The 22,866-nt window shown below is 48.7% G+C and overlaps 9 protein-coding genes across 9 annotated transcripts; 4 read left to right on the top strand and 5 right to left on the bottom strand.

The window, feature by feature from the left end:
• Window positions 1-1,242: 1,242 nt before the first annotated feature.
• Window positions 1,243-3,235, bottom strand: AKAW2_20867S (Zn(II)2Cys6 transcription factor; the record flags this gene model as incomplete). Its single annotated transcript, XM_041685627.1, has 3 exons — window positions 1,243-2,110; window positions 2,181-2,786; window positions 2,838-3,235. 3 exons carry the CDS (start codon window positions 3,233-3,235, stop codon window positions 1,243-1,245), a joined length of 1,872 nt encoding a protein of 623 aa, XP_041539693.1.
• Window positions 3,236-6,939: 3,704 nt separating this feature from the next.
• Window positions 6,940-9,669, top strand: AKAW2_20866A (putative C6 transcription factor; the record flags this gene model as incomplete). Its single annotated transcript, XM_041685626.1, has 4 exons — window positions 6,940-7,086; window positions 7,207-7,705; window positions 7,762-8,524; window positions 8,589-9,669. The coding sequence occupies 4 exons, from the start codon at window positions 6,940-6,942 to the stop codon at window positions 9,667-9,669; spliced, it is 2,490 nt and encodes an 829-aa protein (XP_041539692.1).
• Window positions 9,670-10,946: 1,277 nt separating this feature from the next.
• Window positions 10,947-12,492, top strand: AKAW2_20865A (uncharacterized protein; the record flags this gene model as incomplete). The annotated part of the gene is made up of 3 exons (XM_041685625.1): window positions 10,947-11,592; window positions 11,705-12,342; window positions 12,409-12,492. 3 exons carry the CDS (start codon window positions 10,947-10,949, stop codon window positions 12,490-12,492), a joined length of 1,368 nt encoding a protein of 455 aa, XP_041539691.1.
• An 873-nt stretch (window positions 12,493-13,365) lies between these two features.
• AKAW2_20864S (MBL fold metallo-hydrolase) lies at window positions 13,366-14,485 on the bottom strand (the record flags this gene model as incomplete). The annotated part of the gene is made up of 2 exons (XM_041685624.1): window positions 13,366-13,777; window positions 13,971-14,485. 2 exons carry the CDS (start codon window positions 14,483-14,485, stop codon window positions 13,366-13,368), a joined length of 927 nt encoding a protein of 308 aa, XP_041539690.1.
• Window positions 14,486-16,337: 1,852 nt separating this feature from the next.
• AKAW2_20863A (DUF4202 domain-containing protein) lies at window positions 16,338-16,919 on the top strand (the record flags this gene model as incomplete). The annotated part of the gene is made up of 1 exon (XM_041685622.1): window positions 16,338-16,919. The coding sequence occupies one exon, from the start codon at window positions 16,338-16,340 to the stop codon at window positions 16,917-16,919; it is 582 nt and encodes a 193-aa protein (XP_041539689.1).
• Window positions 16,920-17,108: 189 nt separating this feature from the next.
• AKAW2_20862S (VIT1/CCC1 transporter family protein) lies at window positions 17,109-18,125 on the bottom strand (the record flags this gene model as incomplete). Its single annotated transcript, XM_041685621.1, has 3 exons — window positions 17,109-17,616; window positions 17,669-18,005; window positions 18,059-18,125. The coding sequence occupies 3 exons, from the start codon at window positions 18,123-18,125 to the stop codon at window positions 17,109-17,111; spliced, it is 912 nt and encodes a 303-aa protein (XP_041539688.1).
• Window positions 18,126-18,711: 586 nt separating this feature from the next.
• On the bottom strand, window positions 18,712-19,014 carry AKAW2_20861S (uncharacterized protein; the record flags this gene model as incomplete). The annotated part of the gene is made up of 1 exon (XM_041685620.1): window positions 18,712-19,014. One exon carries the CDS (start codon window positions 19,012-19,014, stop codon window positions 18,712-18,714), a length of 303 nt encoding a protein of 100 aa, XP_041539687.1.
• Window positions 19,015-20,884: 1,870 nt separating this feature from the next.
• On the top strand, window positions 20,885-21,166 carry AKAW2_20860A (uncharacterized protein; the record flags this gene model as incomplete). The annotated part of the gene is made up of 1 exon (XM_041685619.1): window positions 20,885-21,166. The coding sequence occupies one exon, from the start codon at window positions 20,885-20,887 to the stop codon at window positions 21,164-21,166; it is 282 nt and encodes a 93-aa protein (XP_041539686.1).
• Window positions 21,167-21,442: 276 nt separating this feature from the next.
• Window positions 21,443-21,996, bottom strand: AKAW2_20859S (uncharacterized protein; the record flags this gene model as incomplete). The annotated part of the gene is made up of 2 exons (XM_041685618.1): window positions 21,443-21,785; window positions 21,869-21,996. 2 exons carry the CDS (start codon window positions 21,994-21,996, stop codon window positions 21,443-21,445), a joined length of 471 nt encoding a protein of 156 aa, XP_041539685.1.
• Between the last annotated feature and the right edge of the window lie 870 nt (window positions 21,997-22,866).

Here is a 22,866-nt window from a genome sequence, read left to right as displayed (position 1 = left end):
AATTGATGAAAGACCAAAAAAGAAAGAGAAAGCGGATCCCTTCCCATGGCCTGATATCAAAGGAAAACATTCCTTTTTTTTTTTTTTTTTTCTTTTTAAAGTAACGCGGAAATACATTTTACTCATCAGCAGCCTTGGAGGAAAAAGCAAGCTTAAGCTTCTTCTGCCTTATGGGGGTGGACTGTGGACTTTGTGTGGGTATTTGCCCACCCTCCATTGCGACTTAGTGCAAAGTGCAAAAGACTACTAGTACTTGCCTAGTAGAAGTAAATACTTGCTGCTACAGAGTACTACACTGCTTTTAGTAGGGAAAAAGCAGTGTAATAAGATCGACTGATTGATTGTCCGCGACGCATCACTGTGACGTCACGAGTAGTCTTTCACTTCTCGCTTCTGTGTCTCTGCCCTTCGAATATCTACTCTGCTCTGTCTGTATCGATGTATTTATTCACTTCGCTGCTACGGTATGAGTGCGGTGCCTGGTGCTAAATTTGGGAACCAAGGGGACGCGTTTCCAAGAAGGCTCGAGAAGTAAGGGAGGGCTCCAAAGAAAAATTTCAGTATGTCAAGCGTATACTTAACGCGTGTCTTTTCAGCCCGTTTAGTCTTTCTTTCCCTCTCCTACTAGCTTGCTAGCTGTACTACCGTAAGCTTATAAGTGCGGTCAACTGGCTCCGATCTTCACCAGCCACACTGTCTCTGGGTCTGCTCCAATGAACGATTGGTAGATCTATAGGTGGGCGCCAGCATCGCTTACGATCAAATCCCGAGCTACCTACACTGAGTACGGAGGTTGATGTTCCCGTGCATTTTCTCGAATGCTTTGGGGGAAAGCGGAGAGATGCTAACCCACATGGCCCGATGCGATCGGCCTTTTTGGTGTGGCTGCTCGCATCCCTTGCAGCACTTATCCGCAACCGGGAGACTCTCGTAGGGCCCGCCCAAGTTCTCCCTGCTACCGACTGTCATTCAAGTACATGCAATCTCTGAAGGCATCCCACAGAGTAAGAGGCGAAGGGAAAAGGAAGATCAAGATACAATACACATAGAGGGTAAGGTCACTTTTTCTCCGAGTACTATCGTTATCCGACATCACCTCGCTCACATATAACATGTGCAACCAGAAAAAGAAAGAAAAAAAAAAATCATACAATATTACCAAAACACAAGGGCATAGAATAAGGCATTATTGGAGAATTATGAAGCAGACATCCCTTGCCTTGGCCCTCGCCGAGGGCCAGTTTATCCAATATCAAAGCCTAGGTATCCTGTTCCTGCAGGCACCATCGTAGAGTAGCCAGCCATATAGGCTGTAGAGCCCGCCAGGTATGGGTTCGATGCATGTAAAAGACGGCTCCGAGCGGGTTCGGACATTTGCTGGAATTCCCCAAATATACCGGTCGCTCCCCACTTGCTTGCACCATATTGGAGGAGATTGTTGATCTGCAAAAGACATTCCGAGGCGCGCGCGTAAAAGCTCATACAATCTTCACCACTCAATATCAGCTGTTCCGGGGTCTCCGGAGGGATGGAGGGTAATGCGGGTATCGACGGGTCCAAGAGAAGGTCCTGGTTTTCTGTTACATCTCGTATGAATCGTCGACCAACTTGATACGTCCTCTGGATATCCAGGAAGGTCATCAAAGGCAACCAAGTAGGGTTCTTCAGCACCTCATAAAGTTCGTTAATGTACTGCATGCAGCAATGGAACAGAACAATTCTGCTGTAATCACATAGTGCGGTCGGTTCGTCGCTAGCAGAAAGAATCACGACGATCGTGTATGATAGCTCCAACCGGTACAGGATAGGGAAGTGGTTTGGTACATTACTCGGGAATTTACCAAACCACTCATATGCTTTTGAGCAGAGAGCCCACGTCGAGGCCGGAGCTTGAAGAGAAGTCTCGTGTTCATGGAAATATTTTCTCTGGTAGCCCTCCGACAGTATCTGGCGGATTTTGACAATGTGCCACGCAGGCTCTGAGCTCCGTAAAAATATATGGCTCTTTTCGGTTAGCGAAGCCCCTAAGGATGTGGCAGAAGATGGCAAAGCAACATCGACGGACTCGTCTGAGAACGAGAAGGTTCTTTCAAAGGCAGTGCTTATTCCTCTTCAGAAGCGAGATTGAGTTCCTTCGTTAGCTCAAGTATCTAGTACGGGTCTAGAATCATTCAACATACCTGTCTAAGCAGTAAACACAATGGAAGACACGGCGACGCAGGTCCAGCTGCTCTGAGGCTGACTGAACATCCAAAGGCGGGTCCTGGTGTAGGCCTAGGTCGACTGCTACTCTAACAGCCATCCCTACCAGATACCAGCTGCGAAAGTGTTGGGGGTCGAATAAGGAATATTGGGCAAGCAGTAGGATTGACTGGATACCGGCTATAGTACCGGGGCGGATGACGTCCTCGGCCTGATTCATTGCCATTGAAATATGAGATAACGCTCTGCGATGACTGGTATCACCGATCTTGAGGGAGAGAGACGCAGACGCTGTGGCTAAGACCATATGCAAGATCCACTTGTCAAAAGGCTTGGCAAAGCGCCCCCCAGCTTGGTAGACCGCATCTACAGAGGTCCAGAAGCTCGTTTCGACGAAGAATGGAAGCTGTATGTAGATGTTGTCGAAATAATGTTGTAGTAAGTTCAGTATTTCATTGCGCGGCGGTAATGACTGCGCCGGTAGTCTTGGTATCGACTCGGCTTGTGACAGGGACAGAAGAAGGTTGGCGAAAGAAGTATTGGAAGTAATCCCATGGAAGTCTCTCGAAGTCGCATTGACGGACCTGATCAATGTCAGTCCCAGAAGCATCAAGCTAATCTCAGTGACCACTCACAAGAAGCCAAAATCACCCACGAGGTCATCGATGTCAGTGACTTCTTTGCCACCTTCCTGTGCGACAGCACCTGCTGAGGAAATAGATGTGATTGAACTCTGATGGGCGACACCCCTTTCATCCACAGATAATGATGTTTTCAGGCGACGAAGATCTGCAATTTTCTTTTCCAGTCTTTCGCAGTATCCCTCCAAAGAGGCGACATAGCTTCTTTCCTTTCCTCTGGCAAATTCATCACTTGCGCCAGAGCAGGTGCTCGCTTTACCAACCCTTTCGCATGCGGAGCAGGCCGGAAGCTTCCCGTCACATTTGATTTTGGCCGTTCGACATCTTGAGCAAGCAGCCACAGGTCGACTGACTTTGAGGAGCGGTCTGTCCAAGAATGAGGTACCCGACATGCTAATAATACATATTCTCTATATCGTACTAGAGAGGGAATAGATTATTCGCCAGTCGAAAGGCTAGCTTTGACTCGAGTCCTGCCCTGTCGGCCAAGCTGTTAAACTCGTGACAGCACAATATGAGCAGATCATAATAGGTACCTACCTTGTTGATAAAGAAGGAAGGATGAGCAGCACAAGTCGCTTTGTTAAAAAGAAAAAGAGGCGCTCAGACGTATATCTGTTCGGTTACTATTAGCATGCAGGAAGAACTCAGTGGTGTTCAGCGAGAGCTCCTCGCATCGGATTTATCGCGCGTATTGCAGTCATCTAACTAATATACGACGGCAGGATAGTTGGGGAAAACACAACTTTTCAACTCCATGTTTCCTTCGTTTTTGACTTCTTCTTGGCTGGTGGCCCTGCCTAGGTATGTATATGGCTTTAAGGACTAGAACTCAAAGGCAGATTACTCACCAGGCACTAGCGCTATCAAGTTAGCCCGAAACCTGGCGGGGGAGGCTGGCTGAACGGGCAAAGTAGCGAGAGGGGTTCAAACTGCCCCGAGTACAGAGAGGGCTGACGGGTGTTAAACTTTCCCAAGCAGTACAACCGTTGTGGGTATAGAGGTCGGAACAGAAAAAATAAAAAACTCAAAAGAAGAAGTAAGAGACAAATCACCGTTAAGCGAGAGGTATCGATATCTCAGGAAATCGTAGTGCTGCTGCTACTAAGCCTAGACTGGGAGCAGATGAGCCAGTCGTAGAGGGTGGAAGGGAGGAAAAGACAAGTACCGCAGGCTCTGGTACGCAATTAGGGTCACGAGCTAGTGCAAAAGCAGGGGGGGAAGGAGGGGGTTCGTACCGTACCCGTCAGCCCCGTATACCTAGTCAGTACTAAAGTCAAGTAGAAAGTACCTTAGTCGTCGTCGTTGACTGTTTGGCGGGCCTTCCCCTATTAGCCTTCGTTCTCGTTGCTCACTGATCGCCTTTTTAATGAGATTGAATTCCGAGTGTTCAGGCTATACTAGCAGTTGATAGACTCGCAATATTGTTGACAAGTTGGAGGCTACCAGTGGCTGTTGAAAATTAGATATGGGTAAAATGGGAAGGGAGGGGTTGGCTTCAAGTGTCTTTCTTATCAAAACAATTCGTAAGGTAACCACCCGCCCGGACACCAAGCAGCACCAGCACCACCGGCACCACCACGGACATCTGGCCCGAACGGTTTTGCTTGTGAACCGCTTACTGTCATTGGGTGCCACACAAACATTTTCCGGTCAAGGCTGGCTCCAAGGCTGGCTCCTGCTCACGCCCCTCCTTTCATTGCCCCCCAAGTGGTCTCCACCTCCCCCACGCGCAATGGGGGCTGGATTTTTTCTCCCTACGCAAATTTCTTGGAAACCACTCGGGACCAGAGCTGTGCTTGTTGAAGCAAGATCCAGCCCTAGTATGCAGTTTTATATCTACCTCATCCGTTGTATTAGCTCTCACCCTACACTTTACTTGTGAGGCGTCCGCTTGAGTGTCATGCATAATCTAGCGGGAAAGCTTCGGTCAGCCGGTGCTAGTACGGTGTCCGTATTAGTGATCTTCATGCTGCAACACCCGGCATTTGGCCGGTCCAGAACAGAAAATAGGACTACTACTAGTATCTATTGTAGTGCCTACTTACTCCCCCTATTCCCCCCTCCCCAAAAGAAAGGTGCTGATTGACCAGGGGGGTGGGAAGAAAATGTCCACACTGACGTCTCGGAATTCGTGAAAGGGATACATAAGTCAGTTTTTATGAGCTCGTCAGTGTCATGATATGTCGCAACAGAAGGTCTGTCTGTAGCAATAACTGCCGATGTCGCAGTGGCTGGAATTATGCAACCAGAATCCTTGCATTAAATTTTTGTTGTTCGGGGCGCTAAACTAATTTTTACACCCTCTGTTGTCCGCTCGTAGACGTTTGTACTGTAAGCCAGTCAATCTTCCAACAGAGTGTGGTGTATTAGTTGCGAAATGCTACACCCAGTATTTCTATCCTCGTCATATTCATTCGAACTGAGGAGCAGTCTAGTCAATACGGGGTTGTTAGTCTTCGAAGTCCTCAGTCAGAAAATCAATCATGACGGTAGTGACTACTAACTAGTAGTTGATCAACACAAATTACTAGCAGAAGTTCTAACTCATTAGAGGCATTTGCAGACACCCGCCCGTGCTTACCCATATACCCTTTTGGGATAGCTTTCCGAAGCTTGGATCAGATGAACCAACAAACCGGTTCCGACCATGGCGTTAAGATCCTCTTCGCCTCTTTCATTTTCGCGACTCTGCATCCATGGCATGTTAATCTTGAATGCCATCTACCATATCTCCCAAAGGGGGCTAGACTCTCTGGATTTTAATCCCGCGGAATTCCTCTGGAGGCTCCCCATAATATGTTGGTAGACTTGTCGGCTCTGGTCCGAACTACAACTATGCAAAGAGTGTTGACGAGTAGACTTGCCAAGGGACTTACTATTGCTGAGAAATTAGGACTGACAAAGAAAGGACAGAATTTACTCCGTAGTACTTATGTCATGGCAGTAAGTAAATAATAGTATCGATGCCATGTACGACCAAAGCAGGCAACCAACCGATGTAAGGCTTACTATCTCGAGAGTTGTGATGGCTATCTCTTCGATAGTTACCTCATCCACACTATTCATTTTTGTGCGTACTCGAAGAGCGCGGCTCATCTAGTTTAATGACTTCAAGGCTCCTACAGTGTTATTTCCTACAGACTCACCTCACCTTCGAAGAGGACTGAGGCTAACTAGTTGATAGTACTAGATAGGTAGTACTGGTAATTTACTACTGCTACTGCCCCCTTCCCAAATTATTAGAGGAACCCCAGTAGTAATTGATACTAGATCATCCGCCACCGCAGATCCCCGAGAAAGGTTATGCATACTTTTTTTACTTATGTGCTAGGTCATCAGTATATGTATCCTCGTGTCCGTGAAACTTCCGACCTACTATAAGCTCTCCCTCTCTATTTTTCTCACAGCCACCGGAAATTCAAAATAATCTGACTGAATTACGGATCGCGAAGCCATCATTTCCATTCAGAAAATTGTCCGGTACGGAGGAGAGGGGAGGGGGAGAAAGAGGCCCACCGGGGTGGAATTTGTCCCACCCGTCAATTTCGAGGCCAGTGTTCGCAAGGGGCAGCTGTGGGTGGCCGTAGTCCTGGTAAGTGCGACGGTCGGTCATCGGGGCGCTCTTTAGCGTGCCGTCGATCCAGGCGGGAGGTGGACCGAGGCCTGCTTCACTTCAGTTTCCACCTCACCCCCTCCTTTGCGCCCCATTTCAAATTCGCAACTGCATATCTTGTGTTTCTTGTCAATGTCTGAACGGGTACCGTGAGTTGGAATTCGTGTGAGGTGCTAGCTGAGCTCTTCAACCTGTACAAGACCCCCCACCCCTAGATCTGTGCAGGTATTGCCCGCCTACTCCTAGCAGCTGGTGCATGTCAGAGCGAACCCTGAACATGTCGAACGTGCTCGTTCCTCAAGTGCCCCTTCAAATTTCCACAGTCGCGTGTGCCTGACGCTCGGATCAGACCTCTCAAAAGCTTCCCAATTTTCTAAGGCTTTATGCGATACATAGAATGCAACGTTGATGATTCTTTCGGCTAAACTTGCAAACCTTCGGTCAACCTAATATAGGGGTGCTCCTGCACAACATACCACAATGGCCACACATTTAAACTCCTCAAGCTCCCGCCCACAATTCACCAACCCCTGGTCGGACTCTCCATCAACAATTTCAGAGCCGTCTGTTCATACCCCTGATAGCCGGATTGCGCATACGTTGACTGCTTGTACGCGGTGCAGACATGTACGTAGTGTCTCTTACTCTATCGCTGACTTTGTTTATACGTGATTCCGCGTTCTCTACCATGTACTCCTTGATTTATCTCGCTTGCTCGAAAACAAAAAGATTCTGACTCTTGTACAGCGTAAATCTAGGTGTGATCCCGGAATCCCTCGATGCTCACCATGCGAACGCGTCAACGCCAAGTGTGTCTTTTACGATTCGGCGTCTCAAAGGACATTATCAAGGGATCATATTGTCTCACTCCGAGAAAAAGCTCGTCGGTTAGAGAGCGAGCTTGCTGAAGTCGAGAGACAGTTTCAACATGCAGCGGACGCGGAGCTCATGGTGCGCGGGGCAGGTCGCATTCGCTTCAAGGAGAATGACGAGTCGAGATATTTGGGACCGTCCAGCGGTATTGCGATCACGCGCCTCGTTATGGAACTGGCCAAGCAAAATACAGATTCCAAAAGCATCAAAGACGTCGTTCCTGAAATGACAGCGCAGGAGATAAAAGATGCCTTTGCACAAGAGAGCTCCAAGCCAACGTCAAAGGTGTATCCCATGATCAGTTCAACGCCGCAGCCTACTTTACCACCAAGACACATAACATACAGACTTATTGATGTCTTTGTAGTCAAGGGTACGTTCGCATTCTATCCTATGCAGCTGTACAGTCATGGTTGACTTGCCGTTTAGCCCAGGCAATGCTTCCGACCTTGCACGAGCCTACCTTCCGCGAAGAAGCCGAAGAGGTGCTTAACGGGTCTAATGATCCCTGCCATAATTTCCAATTACGCATGGTGATAGCCATCAGCATGCAAAAGATGAGCACTGCTTACGCAGGCTTGGCGGACAGTTATTACCTTGCGGCGCTGCCATACTTGGAACCGTCGTTAAAACGAATGGACCTTCGATCTTTGCAATGCCTTGCCCTGATTGCTCAATACTCCATGCTCACGCCAACAAGGACAGCGGCATATTGGGTCGTAGGAATGGCAGTCAAGTTATGTCAAGATTTAGGGCTTACCGATGAAGCGACCATTACTCAATCTCCCAGCGGGCAGACCTTGGACCCTCTAGAGATTGATATGCGAAGAAGACTGTTCTGGATTGTCATATCCATGGAGTACGGTCTTTCCCATAGCCTTGGTCGCCCGAATTGCTACTCCGTTTGTCACGATCACATCAACGTCAAGTTCTTCGAGCCGGTGGAGGACAAGTATATCACTGCGGATGGCTTCCTACCAGGAGCGAAAATAATCCTACCCAAGTGCATAGCTATTCACTTCCTGAAGATGCGGCTGCTCCAAGCAGAGATTCGACGGACGCTCTACCTGAATAAGCGCGATGTACCAGTCGACGACCAAGACCCGTGGTTTTCGCAAATGCTTCAGAAGATCGATTACTGGGTAGCTTCGTGTCCCAAAAATGATGGGGGTAGTGGCTTGAGTCAAAAATGGTAAGGACAATTCCCGACTAGCTTCTTTGTTTCTGGGTGCTTATCTATATGTGGCTTTCAATAGGTTTCATGGAAGACGAAACACGATGATTGTCTTTATGTTCCGGCCTTCTCCCCAAGTGCCGGAGCCTTCCGTTGAGGCTGCGCGAAAATGCTATGATGCGTCCGTATTCAACGTAGCAATGCAGAGAGAACAAATCGCAACAGGATCCGTTGATTTGACATGGATTTTCACCCAGTCACTTTTCATGGCCTTGAACACTATCCTTTGGTCTCTCTCTTATCCTGACATTCGCAGAGAACACCCTATTGACGAAGTCAAAGGTCACCTCGGCGTGGCCCTGGAGGCTATTGTTCTTGCTGCACAGAGATGGCCTGGTGTTGAATCGGCCTTGGTACTCTATAGGAGCCTGGTTGCTGCTTGCCTTCGCGCATATGCTACCGAAGAGTCTTTCGTCGTCCATTCGCCGTCTAATCATGCAACTCCGTCATCTTCGCAGGATGTCACGACACCGCTATCCGTCTCTAGCCCTGCAAGTACGTCGGCATCATTCCCCTCACATGGGGCTCGCGCAGCGAATTCTTCAATCCCCGAAAGCAGCGTATCGGGCGGCACATTTTCGAGGGGACCTTCTGCAGACCCCTCATTCTCCTTCTCCCAGGGGTCGACCTCATCACCTATTGCCACTGAATCACTGAAGGCCGCGCAGCACCCATCCTGGGATGCTCAACTCACTCCGCAATCCGTATCAACCACCACGCAACCCTCATTCAGTTCCCCCCAATCCTACAATGTACCGACACCTTCCTACGCAGACTTATCGTTCGACCCGACAACTCCCTACAATTCTTTCCCATCCGTCGTTCCGGGCTTGCCAGGCTGGGATCCCAATTTCAATTTAGCGTCCACGACGGCTAGTCATCTAGCCTATGTCGATGCGACGGTCGATCCCATGAACTGGATCGAGACGATAGGAGATCAATATTCCCAATACACCAATGGCGCTTACCCCATGCCCCCGTGGCGAGGAAGGACGCTCAGCCACCAGGAGCAGATGGAGCTGATGGAAACGTTAGAAGACAACATCCCTGACGTCTCGGCGCAGTTATTAGTGCAAGAATCTGCAACATTCTACCAATCTTGACATGTTGATGGTTTTTGAAAGCTTTCTATGAGAGCGTCTCGCTCTTCTTGATTCAGTCATATCAGCGTGTTTCTTGAGCTTTCTTTGTACGGGCCATCTTCATCTGGTTCGTTTCTTCTTATTGTGTTACCATAATAATTTTGGATTTATGGATCTCAATATACCCAAGGGTCATCGTGTTGGGAATTTGATGAGGTTCATCTGGGTGTTTGGAGCGAGTCGGTTCCGATCACTAGTTCGGGATTCAAGGGTTCAATCAATGATTTTGGTAGAAGAGTATAAGCTTATTTTATTTTGTCTTTAGGTGTTGACATGGCTTAGGGGTCAAAGAGTGGCCACAAAGCCCTCTCGCCTCAGGCAGGTCAACTGCATATTCTATAGATGGGTCAAGTGTAGTTATGGTTCTAGAAGCAAGGAAATTTCCGGGTGAAACTATGCAATAACCCCAGGTAATACTTTCCGAGGGGCGGTGCTCTGCCACTATTTTCTCTCCTGGTTTAGGCCAGCGCCCAACAGGGGGGTATGAGAGCCGCTAGTAAGGCGCTTTGTGCCCATGCGTGTCGTGGCAAACATAGATCACATCCACGGGGAAAAATGTCTAGATGGCCAAACCTGCGATGGCCAACAGGGCGAATACGGTAAGCAGGTAGTTAGTTGACCTGGTCTAGAAAGACAAGAAAGAGTGAGGGAAGAAAAAGAGGGAATGTCCGTTACCGATGCATACTCCGTATCTTACCCGACAATACGCCCGAGTATCGGTATTGTTAGCGCGTATTGATACCGAAATACGGGCGCGGAGGCCGAAAGAGGGAAGATCGAAGAAATGAGGGCGCGTCACGTGCCCATCCCGGGGCTCTTGCCGTCATCCAACATCTCGCCGTCCGTTTCTCCTCCAGTTGCGGACCAAGGGTTTCCCATCCCAGCGCTTTCTCGAACTTCTACCCACCCCGCCAGAATTCGACCTAACCCACAGACCACGCCATTCACTCTTTCGCTGGTCTATTCTTCACTACCTGGTGCTGTTCGATATTTCACCTCAGTGCTGTGTCGCTTCATTGGAATGTGTGACTTTTAAGACGGTCGTGGAACGTCCTGCTCGCCCGCTTGAGCGCACCTCGACCGGCGTTTCTCCCCATATCCTCGTCTTGATACTAGTCTGAATCTGCTGTGATCTGCTGCTGTGTTGAAGATCTTCGATTCAGGTCTCCCTTTCGCGAGGCTCGGGCTGCCCAGGCTTAGGCCAACCTCCTCTTTCGTCACCCTGCACTCCGTCCTCGATGTCTGATCGCGCCTCCTCGGCATCATTTCGAGTAGGACCTCCATCACCATCGTCTCCCGCCGCAGGAGCTCTCAAGCAGAACCAGTTGCCAGCTCCCTTGTCCGATCGAATTCCACAGACTCCGACATCACCTCCGTTGATGTCGGTAAGCGCCCAGAACTATGCCACCAACTTTGTATCCTCGCAAGCATCACCTAACCAGGCGACCTCTCAATCCGCAACTCTCTCATCACCCCCGTCTTCCGCTCCGATGTCCACTCAAGCCTCGCAACAACCGACGGTAGGTACGGCGAATTCGTTTCCGACGCCGGCCAGCAGCGTGAGCGGGCACTTCCCGGGTGCGACTTCCTTCGATGATTCTGAACATACAGATAAGTCAATGGGCTCGGCAGCTCCAGACACTGGTGCGCAAGCAGCGAATATGAATGCCGCGGCCATACAGCAGGCGGAACACAGACGGACAGATCATGACCGGCATACAGAAGGTATAAATATGGAAGTTGGAGTCCGCGATTTTGCTGCGAACAATGGAGGCGACGCTATGGATATCGATAGTGAGGCGCCGGCTTCATCCAGTCGCAGTGAGCCAAGCTTGGAATCCCTGCAGAAGAACTTTTCGTCTGCCTTTCATGTTTGCAAAAGCTGTAAGAGCTCCCCAGTCCTTGGCATGGCTGTTGCCACAATTTGCAATGCACTCTCTCCCACCTCATTTCTGGATTGAGCTTTGTTAACACATGTGGCTTTATGAACGTACAGCCCATATTGCGACTGGACCGGATCCGTCGCTAGACCTCATCTCACTCTACGGATTAGGTCCAGTGGCAAAGTCTGTTGCTCGGATGGATCCTGTAACGGGCGAGAAGATCAACAGGCTCAGGAAATCTTATGAAGGAAAACTGAAGGGCTTGGGACTCGCAGGGAGGAACAAGCCAGTGAAGACTGAGCCTGGTGCGCCCGGCAGCCTTAGGCACATGACCATGTGGCCAGAGGAAGAATGGCAAAACCAGAAGGTGTTCGGGAAGGAGATCAAGGTAGCGGACATGGACTCTGCGCTGCATAACTTGCAGATGAGGGCCATGAAAATGGAGCCGGGTACGGTACCGAACAATGAGTATTGGGAAGATGTTCTGGGCCACGAGAAGCCATCTAAACACGCCGGTGGCGACGCCAGCAAAAAGGGCGTCGCACCCCCTCCCAATGGAGTCCGGATTTCCCAACCGAATGGAACCCCAGCGCCTGTTTCAGACCAAGAGCGAGCCCGGCCCAGCAGGGGACGTAAACGGCATTACGACGACAACAGCTTTGTTGGATACGGCGAAGGTTACGCAGACGACGATGACGATGGGGCATTTTATTCAAACAGTGAAGGCATGGGGAAGAAAAAACGGAAGAAGGTAGGGCGTTCGGACGGTGAAATGGCATTCTAACATACTGATCACATTCGCTTATTTTTCGAAAAGGACCACGTTTCGAAGATATCTACCCCTCTACCTGACCGAGGTGGAAGTTACGGGTTTGGTATGTTTGGGATCGGGGCCAGGTAAACGAACGGGACGGAAACCTGATGGGATGAAAAGCTTTGTGGCTTGTTCGTTTCTTTTCTCTGCCTTCTTGGCTTTGCTTCATGCATAGGGTCCTTGTTCTAAAGGTGAGGGCTAGACTCTGTTGGATCTATGTCTGGCATTGTGAGTTGCTGGACAGGTTCAGCAGACCCATGGTCATGTCCTCGCCATATCTGTTAATTCTCCGTACAAATTTTGCATCACGGTGCTGGATATACCCGGCTTTCACAATGGGACGGCGTTGGAGGAGCCATGATTTGTTGCGGCACGGTTTTTGCCTGTTTCTTTGCTTGCACTCTATTCTGTCTATGTGCTTCCTGATTGACAGGGAGCTGGAGTTGTAATGACAATTTTCTTTTCGCTGTGTTTACTGCTGGCCATGTCGACAGACTCCGATGCCAGCTTTTGAGCTTTTCTTCTCTCTTGTGCCAGATGGACCGTCGGCCGCCACTGGAAGAGCATGTATTTCTTTTTTTCGAGTATGTTGATGTGCGGCGGATTGCTTGGGCGTGACAGTACAGGATTCTAGCTTAGCATCGACGATGCTTGTGTGATACAATACTAGATGGATAGGAATGACATCTACGTTAAACGTGGGTAGTTCAGTCCCATCACGGATAATAAATAAGAGCTGGAAGCATAGAAGCAAACCACTGCAGTAATTCCCTTGACACCCACCCTCACCCATATGTACACCCCCTTGCTACCAGTAGATACAAATCCATACTGTCTACCCAACACCACCCTCTATACCAAGTAGAGAATTGCATCAGAGAGAAGGTAAAAAAAAAAAAAAAAAAAAAAAAAAAAAAAAAAAAAAGGAAAGAAAAGAAAGAAAAGAAAGAAAAAAAGGAATCACCCAAACCGATACCCATTCAACTCCTCCAAAGTCCTCCCCCCAACGTCCTCATGCCGATTCTCCTCCCATACTCTCCCTCCCTCTCCAAACCGATTCGCCATATGTCCTAGAAAAAAATCCAGATTCTCCCGACACTCAGGAAACGCCTCTTTGAAGGTATCATATAGCTCCTGCACGGAAGGTTTGCTGCTGCTGCTGCTACCGCTGCCACCACTGCCAGAAGCATAGACGACTTTCTCCGCAAACAGGTGTAGATAGCGTCTCGTGTGGTCTATATCCGCCTTGACATCCAACTCCCATCCTGCTTCCATATGACCTGGGATGATCTTCTTTGGGTGTAGATGGTCGATCATGTCGAGGGTTTTGAGCCATGCGTGTACGAGAGCGGGGGATTCGAGTTCTTCGACCCTATAGTATAGTTATATGTTACATAAGTAGGTGTAAGATCAGAATGTAGATAGATAGATAGTATAAGCCAGCCAATAACTCTCATCCAGGAATACCCCTTCCGAAACCTTATCCAACAATGTAAAGAACTGGAAGTGGATTTCCACCCCACAACAAATGAATTCAAGAGTAAGGGAGCAGGGGTGGAACAAACCAAACATGCACACTCCTCCCAAACACAACATCACCGGCAACCACCGTCCTACACTCTGGGATCCAGAAAACCGTCTGATCCACACAATCACCCTGCACTGGACCCAACAGCACAACGGGACTCCCATCCAGCATGAAGAAGCTGGACAAGTACGGGTCCGGCTTGCTGGGCTTAGCGGGAACGGCGTCCGACCCGAGCACCGTCGGCCAGTATTTGACTTTCTGGTCGTATTCAGCGTTGATGCGGGAGCAGACGTAAGGGGCGGCGTAGAATTTGGCGTTGGGAAACGCGGCTAGGATGGGATTCGCGGAGAAGAAGTGGTCTGGGTGGTGGTGGGTGAGGAAGATGGCGGAGGGGGCGTGGGGTGTTAGGGATTTTATCCAGTGGATGGTGGATTCGGCGTCTGTGAGGAGGAAGGGAGGGTCGATGAGGAGGGATGCGTTAGGGGTGGTGAGGAGGGTGGTTATTGAGGAGAGGCCTTTGGGGGTGGAGGTGTGTTGGTGGGTTTGGAGCATTGTTGGATGTAATTGGGGGGTTATTGAGGGTGTTAGTTGTTATATTGGGGTGGTTTTGTTGCTGGGATAGAATTGGATGTGTGAGTTTTTATATAGACTTGTACTGTATATGCAATGCTCTGGTCTGTTGCAATTATAGAGTGAGGTTATATCCGTGATGGGATACACCCCCCGCACGCAGTAGCAGTTGCATCATATCGATCTGGAGTGTTTATAGACCCTGTGTTATTCGATGCCGAGGTTGATACGCCTGTCAAAACTACCGCTCGTTTGTACCGATTGTTTGAAAGATGAAAATCAATCAATCCGTATTTCCGAATTGCAATCGGAATCTCCGGAAGCTGAATCTGGCAGCATATCCTCGCTTCATCCGTGATATCAAGATCCGCAGTGGAAGCGGGGTTGATGTGATGAACCAGACTATTATTGGACTTTGCCACATCTCTAGAATAGATTAAGTACCCACCTTGTGTATAACCCCGCAGCTATTAAAGAGAATCCGTGACACTGTTGGTATGAAGATGAAAGGTGAATTACGCAGTACGAAGTGTAGATAGAAGATGATTGGAGAAGGTTGGCTGGCTGATCATATCCCGCTTTTCTGCAATAATGGATAGTGGCATCTTGACTTGCAATAATACTTGGCTCTCTGTCTCAGTGGTGTACTTTGTCGATGAGAGGATAGTCTTTCTAGGACTGCTTTATAGCCATGAAATGTAGGCATAACATGGCAGATGGCTAGGAGGTAAGATTAGTAGGGATGTTTGCTGTGATAGCTACTGGGGCTTGCTTAACACGATGATGATACCTGCAAACAGTCATCTCCATGCTTCGCCTATACACTATACACGAATACTAGTGTGAGCTGTCTTTTATATATATATATATATATATAGCATTAGATTTTAGCGCTCACTCGAATTATTGACACTGTTAAGCATAGATACTCTATGTTTTATGATATAGCGGCACTGTTCCATCCAGTGGCAGGAGTGCCTTAACCGCCAGGCAACTTAGGTCTTCACTCCGATACCAGACAGACCGAGAGGTATGCTACTAGCAATATACTGTCCAGAAAATATAGGCTTTTCGCTTAGGTATGACTAAAGTGAGACTCCCTTCACATACACTAGCTTCGAGAATAATCATAAGAGTACATGAGTATCTACCACGGAGCAACAAAAGATGCATATAGAGTTTCATCCTACCAAATCATTTGTGCATTCACGGCTCTTCGGATCATGAAAATAATCCAGATTCTTATATTCTCTCTGCGCATCAATATCACTTTCATTCATCAGCTAGCACCATGTCTACCAAACATATGCATGCATTCAAAAGGGCAGGTAAAAGCTCAGAACCCAGGACATCGGAAAACGATTACACAAAGAAACAACATAACTACTCTATGCCCTAAAATCAGCCACATCTCCGCGGAGACTCCTCCAACCCTGCATCTACCACATATACTATACTTTAATGACTGAATATCAAACTCACCAAAACCCAACCCAACATGTGGGGTGTACTTCCTTATCGCTTATCAGCGCCCCCCACCCACCCTCACATAACCCAGAAAGGAATCGAACCCACCCAAATGCCGACCCGCCAGCCAATCCCGCAGCCGGTATTTGATGCAAGTGCACCGAACCGCAAAGGCAACCCCGAGGTCGGAATTCAATAAATCGATAAATCATAACCTAACTACAGTGTTTCTCTACAGATTACTCCCTGTACGAATCCAACCTTCTTACATCCCATTTACATATTTTATATATAAATTAACCAAATACCCACCACAATCACAACTTACCCTCCCGATCCAACTGCCTACCATAATAAAGAGGTCAAGATGGACCCCCTCACAACCGCCCTCACTCGAATCGACGCCCTCCACTCCGAAGACCCCACGAAAGTCTCCAACACCGACATCCCTTACGAACTACACTACGCCGAGAAAATGACCAGCTACCTATACAAACACACCCCGCATCCCTCCCCGACCCTCCAGCTCGCTATCCGCGCCCAGCACCTCAAGCGCTGGGAGGTACCCCGCAGTACTTACCCCGATGGTAAAGTAGGGTATTATTCCTGGCGGACGGCGGTGGCGCGTCGCCAGGCTGAGATAGCGGTACAGGTGTGTCTGGAGAGTGGCATTGGGGCGGCGGAAGCGGAGCGTGTGGGCCGGTTGATTCGCAAGGAAGGGTTGAAGGGAGGGGAGGATGCGGAGGCACAGATTCTGGAGGATGTGGCGTGTTTGGTGTTTTTGGATGATCAATTTGAAAAATTCAAAGAAAACTATGAGAGGAAGAAGGTGGTGGAGATCTTGAGAAAAACCTGGGGAAAGATGTCGGAACGGGGGAGGGGTTTGGCATTGGAGTTGCAGATGGGGGAAGAGGCAAATGAATTGGTCAAGGAGGCTTTGATGGGTTAGATTCCGGTCCACATATCTATTTGTTTCATATAGGACTGTTACTTTGTGAATAAGTATTTTGGATATTGATTAGAGTTAGAATTTGTTTTGTGGTCAGAGCCGCTCTATGGAATGGTGGTTGTGGTATCTATTAATGTACAGTCGTTATGGCATGAGATAATGGGATGGTTAACTTTTGGAGTTGGGAGATTACGCTCCGCCGGTGTCGATCAACCGGACCAAGGCAATCGCTGCTCCGGCTGCTACTCCGCCCACGAAACACATTTGTATTCCTCCCTTGATGCCTGCGACAACGTTGTCGCGCCCGGACCAGCCGCGCACCACACATGTCTTGATGTATCCGAAGGCCAGCAGCGTGATTGCCATGACTCCGATGCTCATGTACAAGGCCACGATTACTTGGTCGACGATGAAGTATGGGATGAGTGGGATGAAACCTCCCACGAAGTAGCCGAGCGCGAGTGTGATGGCAGAGATCCAGGCCTGGTTGCAGTCAGGCTCGGATTCCTTGTGGTGAAAGCTGACCAGGAAGTCGAGGAGGCGGTCTTCAGAGGAGTGGAGGGACATGTTAATCTGGTTGATGACATCTTCGGGGAGACGGTAGGAAGCGAAGATGGACTGGACGATGGAGCTTGTTTCGGCTGGTGATGTGTCGATGAGTTCTTTTGCTTCACGAACGGTGGTTTCGTAAGATTCACTGTTTGCTGTTAGGATTGATTGAGAGATACAGAGTCGAGTAGGGAACTCACGCTTCGCTCTTCGCACCGACATATCCTCCCAGGCCCATGGAAATGGCACCCGCGGTCAATTCGGCCAAACCACCAAGCACAACGACTTTAGTGTTTCCCAGCGCCGAGAGACCAGCACTCAGCGCAAACGGTACCGTCAAGCCATCTGATAAACCTAGAATGGCATCGGATACGATGCGTGGGTTGATTCGAGATCGCGAACTGCTCGTGCTGGCGGCGGTGCTGTCGGTGTCGGAAACGGGAGATGAGGCGCGGAAGGTAGAGTAAGACCGTTGAGCTTCGAGGTCTTGCTCGGTCGGCAGAGCATCGGAATCTTCATTGGAAAGCAGTGGTTTGCCTGGTTTGGTCAGTCCAGCTCGTATTGCATTATCCATTGGTAGGCGAGCATACCATATGGAAGGGCCTGTTTTTGCTTTTCGCTCGGGAAGAGCTTCTGCTTCAGAAATAATAGCGCCATTGTAGATTGACTGGGCTGCTGCGGGCTGCCTCAGGCCTGACGTCAGAAGCCGGAGTCGGTGGCCGAATCTAGACCCTCTTAACAATTCCGGTAAGGCTGAGGGATTCTCGAGAGACGGCGAAGCTGGACGAGACAAACAAAGTCCAGGCGTGATAGAAAGAAGCTTGATCGATTCCAAGAAGTTGATCTGAATGACGGTTTCAGCTAGAAGAAAAAATCTTCTGGAAGCACTGATATTTATAAGAAAAGTCCCCCTGTGGCAGCCAGAATCGACTTTTTCTGATTGTTCTCCAGACCCTTCCAGGCTGCCTTGGCGCGGGCCAATCACAAGCCGCGTAATTGTCAGCGGGTGTAGATCTCGGCGCAAAGCTCCAGCAGCCCCTCGGGGTTAAGCCAATACACCGGTATTGATTGGCTTTCACAAAGCACCGCTGACATTTACCAGGACACTGACTGGCCAGATGCAGCAAGGTCGCTGCTCGATTACGCACTCGGATGCAGACTTGTCGGTCTCCGATGCGAATTGAGAGCAGTCCGAGAGGGGGAATACACCGATTTCACCAGCAAAGTAGGTGTGGCGATGCAGCTAATATCTGACCAGGAGGCCAATGCTCAACACCAGTCTGAAATTTTCAGGGTGAGACGCGGCACGCTGTGTAGCATTGTGCACTTGTCTGTTGTTGCTGCACTGCTGAGCAAGTTGACGTAAGTGAAGGGCGATCTGTTTTAGGGGTTTCGCCTTCATAGCTGTGCCGTGTCCATGGAGCTTGGCTTCGATGGGGCCAGTCTTCCGACAATCACTGTAATGAAGCTTGCCGGTTCGGGTTATACGTTCCATGGCTGGAATTGAGGGAAATCTTGGGAGAGAGACCGAGGATCCGCCAGGCATCTCTCGTCAGACTGCTTACTTGGGCTTATTCGTCAGAAAAACTATACGGATGACGTTGAGATACTCTCAATATTTGGGATTTCGCCCTGAATATCATTGAATCCACCTAACGAAGATCACTAAACGTTCTGACCCGCCTTCGACCGAGGGCAGGTCTGAGCCGAAGGCCGCGCCCACTATTATCTCGGGTTTAGGTCATTAAGTTTGCGATGCTTCATTACCAGTGGAGTAAGCTTACTTAGCTCGCACCGCAGCCCCTGATGTGGGATTCTGGAAACAAGAAAGAAGACATCTATCCGCATATAGAGAGAGAAGTGTTAACAAGCAATCATCGTCAATATCCTTCAGTCGATGACAGAAACATATGTTCTCAAGTACAATCCCGGAGTAGTGAGGAAATGAGTAATGGTTCAGTCATTCCCAGTGTACTAAGTAGTTATGTAATGGCGTGACTGCTATGGTTAAGCCGCTTCTACCTGGATCATCTCTGGTCAGTTGAATATATATATGTATTTGATCAATGATGAGCATTTTGCAGTTTACTGGCTTCCTACACAGCAGTATATGATATTTAGAATTATGTCTCAGTGTGAGGTACTTCAAGTCAATAACAAATCCTTCTATGCCTGCCAATCAATACTCTTGCCAGTATACCCAACTTTAATCCAATATGGCCAAACCATACGCAAGCCAACCACTATATCATAGCATCGTCCTACCAGTAACACTTGAGCACCCCACGGCAGTGCTCGTACAGGACATGCCCACCAACCCCCACACGTTAGGGCTGTGGAATATTGCCCACCGTACGTTTCATCAGGCGCTGAAAGGTCATATTGGTGGTCTTATGGCATCAGTAATCTCACATAGCGGCCAGATAATTGCAACTGGGACTGATACAGGTATATTGAGGTTGTGGAACACGGCTATGAGTAGGGCAGTGCAATCCCAAATCAAAAATGTGTGAGGGTCCTATCAAATCTCTAACCTTTTCTCCTTACAATGACCTGCTAGCATCGTGCTCTTACCTTGACGAGGTCAACGTGTGGAATGTAAAAGGTGGTTCGCTAGTTTACAGTCTAGAGAACTTTTACCCTTTGTCAGTAGATTTCTCATGCAATGATAAATTTGTCGCCTCTTGCGGCTGGGATGGCACAACTAAACTCTGGAACAGCGCTTCAGTGAAGTTAGGGCATCACCTTAATCGTGTTCATACTTTTGCGTTCTCTCCCAATGGCGAGCTAATCTCTGATTTAGACAATGGCATTGTATGCCTGTGGGATCTACGGGTCGGCAATGGAGACTCAAACTGTTTCCCATACCTCCTCAATTCTTTCTATTCATCCCTTGCCCCGTAAGACCAACTTGGTTCTCTTGGTCACGCTTGACGGCGCAACCCTCTGAGATTTCCCCACAGGCACTCCACAGAACCAGCTCGAGGCTCTCAAAAATCCCATTACTGGCCCTGGATTCTCTGGCGACGGCCGCCTTGTTGCAGCATTTGCGGAAGAAATAATCATGGTTTGGGACACAGACAGTGGAAATTTATTCGGGCGTTGGAGTTAGATGTCGACGATTCAGATATTGAGTATTACGCCAGTATAAAGGCTGCTTTCCAACCGGATGGCAAGGTCATTACATGGGCCCTAGACACCCTGCAGTTCCAAGCTTGGGACCCAATCTCGGGGAAGAAAATCGAGACTTTCGACGGCTCGTTTGAGCTGAAATCATTAAGAGTCTCCCACATTGGTCACCTGTTATCTTCACTGACCATACGAAAGTCGGCATTCGTGAACTTTCAACTGGGAAGCACAACTACCTGAGAACATCATATTTTTCAAATATGAGGATGGCTTTTTCGCCGAACGATATGACCCTTGCTGTGCTTTCCAAGAGCTGTGGTAAGCTCACCTTGGATTTGTGGGATGTACCGTCGTGGGAACTGCATTGTTCCATCGATGGTGTCACTGGGCGCTACATTCACTTTTCCGAAAATGGCAAATATGTGAGCACGGTGCAGGAGCTATATCACATAGAGACTGACACCGAGGGCCATCTGGTCTCTCTATCTGCTATTGAACATCGAATAAAGGTGGAGGATGGATGGGACTGCCTCGGCAAGGACAAGATTCTATGGCTTTCTGATGAATAGCGACCAGTGGAAGGTTTCCAGGGGTTCCTCATTTAAGATTCCACACTCATTTTTGGAACCCATTCAGACCGCCTTATATTCATTGGTCGTTACATGCAGGCTAATCGAGATACTGTTGAGACATTCACTCCAGCCAGAGTCAGCTGATCAATTTACCTCCTCTTCTTCCTGCGTGGTCTCTGACCACCATCTTCTTGAGCCCTGGATAGATCAGACCCATACTATATTTGACCCTTCGTCTTGACAATATATATACACATTTCCACTCCAACTAACCTACAAAACAATCGCCATCCCCAAAATCCCTGCAGCACCCATAATCCCCGCCATACCCGTCGCCTTCGGAGCCACAGGCCCAGCACCACCATGCGAAGACGAGGTGGAAGGCGAAGCCGTTTCAAAAGCCGTCGAAAAGTACGATTTCACATCCCCATTCAGACTACTGTACCAGGACGGAATGATTCCGTTCTTCCACTCACTCGCGACTGATGACCAAGCTGTCGGGTTCGTCATCTCGGAGATGACAGAGGTCGGAACTTCAGTGATGAGGTCGGATCTGATGGAGGTAGGTACTTCGGGGAAGAGCGTGGGCATTGTGGTGGTGGTTGTTGGGTTGACTCTGTGGGATTTGAGGGTTTGTTAGCTAGATATAGATGGGGTTGAGAGTAAGGAATATGTAGGTAGGTAAGTGGGTAGGTATACAGGTTACTTAGAGGGTTGGCCAAATCTGAGTCGGTGTTGTCGTCTCGCTTTTCGATGGCCGGGTCGTAATCTGGGGTTGCTAGTGCTAGGGTTGATAGAAGTAGGACAGAGAGAGTTGTGAAGCGCATTTTGGTTGGTAGTATGATAGTACTATGATATAGTAATTGTTTCGGGTGTGATTGGTAGGTTATTGATGCGAGGGGGGAGGGTATGATGTTTGAAGAATTGGAAGAGGACTGTGGGAGAAGTAAATTATATATTCAGGCTACTATCTATCATTGCCTTCTATGGACTACTTAGGCAGCCTCACTGCCTGCAATTGCACGTTATAAGATAACTCCGAGCCAAAAGCAGCGATCTGCGTTGTGGCCAGACACCGGGACCTGGATTTGTAGCAGTGCATATCAAATTTGGAGAGGAAATAGCACCTCTTCGTACTCAAATCTGCTTCACTGTAGACTTGTATCATAAATATAATGATAGAGAAGAGAGAAGAGAGAAGAGAAGGAAGGCAGATGCCGTGCGTGGTAAATCGTGGGCATCTACTCCGTAGATCCGGCGCAGCTGCGCCGTTGGGGGGTGTGGTTGAGTTGATCCCAAACACAAGGCTGTCCAGCTCGTAACATTAATGACGTACTCTTTAGCATTATAGAAACTCCGTCGTGCAAAATATGCTTAACCATACGTAGTGGGCTTCTAGTTGCAAATCGGTTACACTGAAGTACTCCGCCAGATGGTGTGTTGTTGGGGCTGGCCGATAGCCGATCTCGCCGTAAGAGGAATAGGAGGGGCCACCCTCGACTGCCACTAGGAGTATCTATTCGCCTTATTTCTTCTCTTCTTCTATTCCACCTTATTCTTGAGCATCAGAGCATAACTTCGAGTGCTAATAATATCTCAAATGGTGGCTTATGCTTGTTTTTGCTTCTTTCTTCTTTCTTTCATTGCAAGTTGCATTTTACTTCTTTCTTGTGGCAGAGCTGCGCTTCCCATTGAGT

This window comes from Aspergillus luchuensis, chromosome 2 (genome assembly GCF_016861625.1).
Source record: "Aspergillus luchuensis IFO 4308 DNA, chromosome 2, nearly complete sequence".
NCBI classification, from domain to species: Eukaryota; Fungi; Ascomycota; class Eurotiomycetes; order Eurotiales; family Aspergillaceae; genus Aspergillus; species Aspergillus luchuensis.
This window is presented reverse-complemented; position numbering and strand designations above follow the sequence as displayed.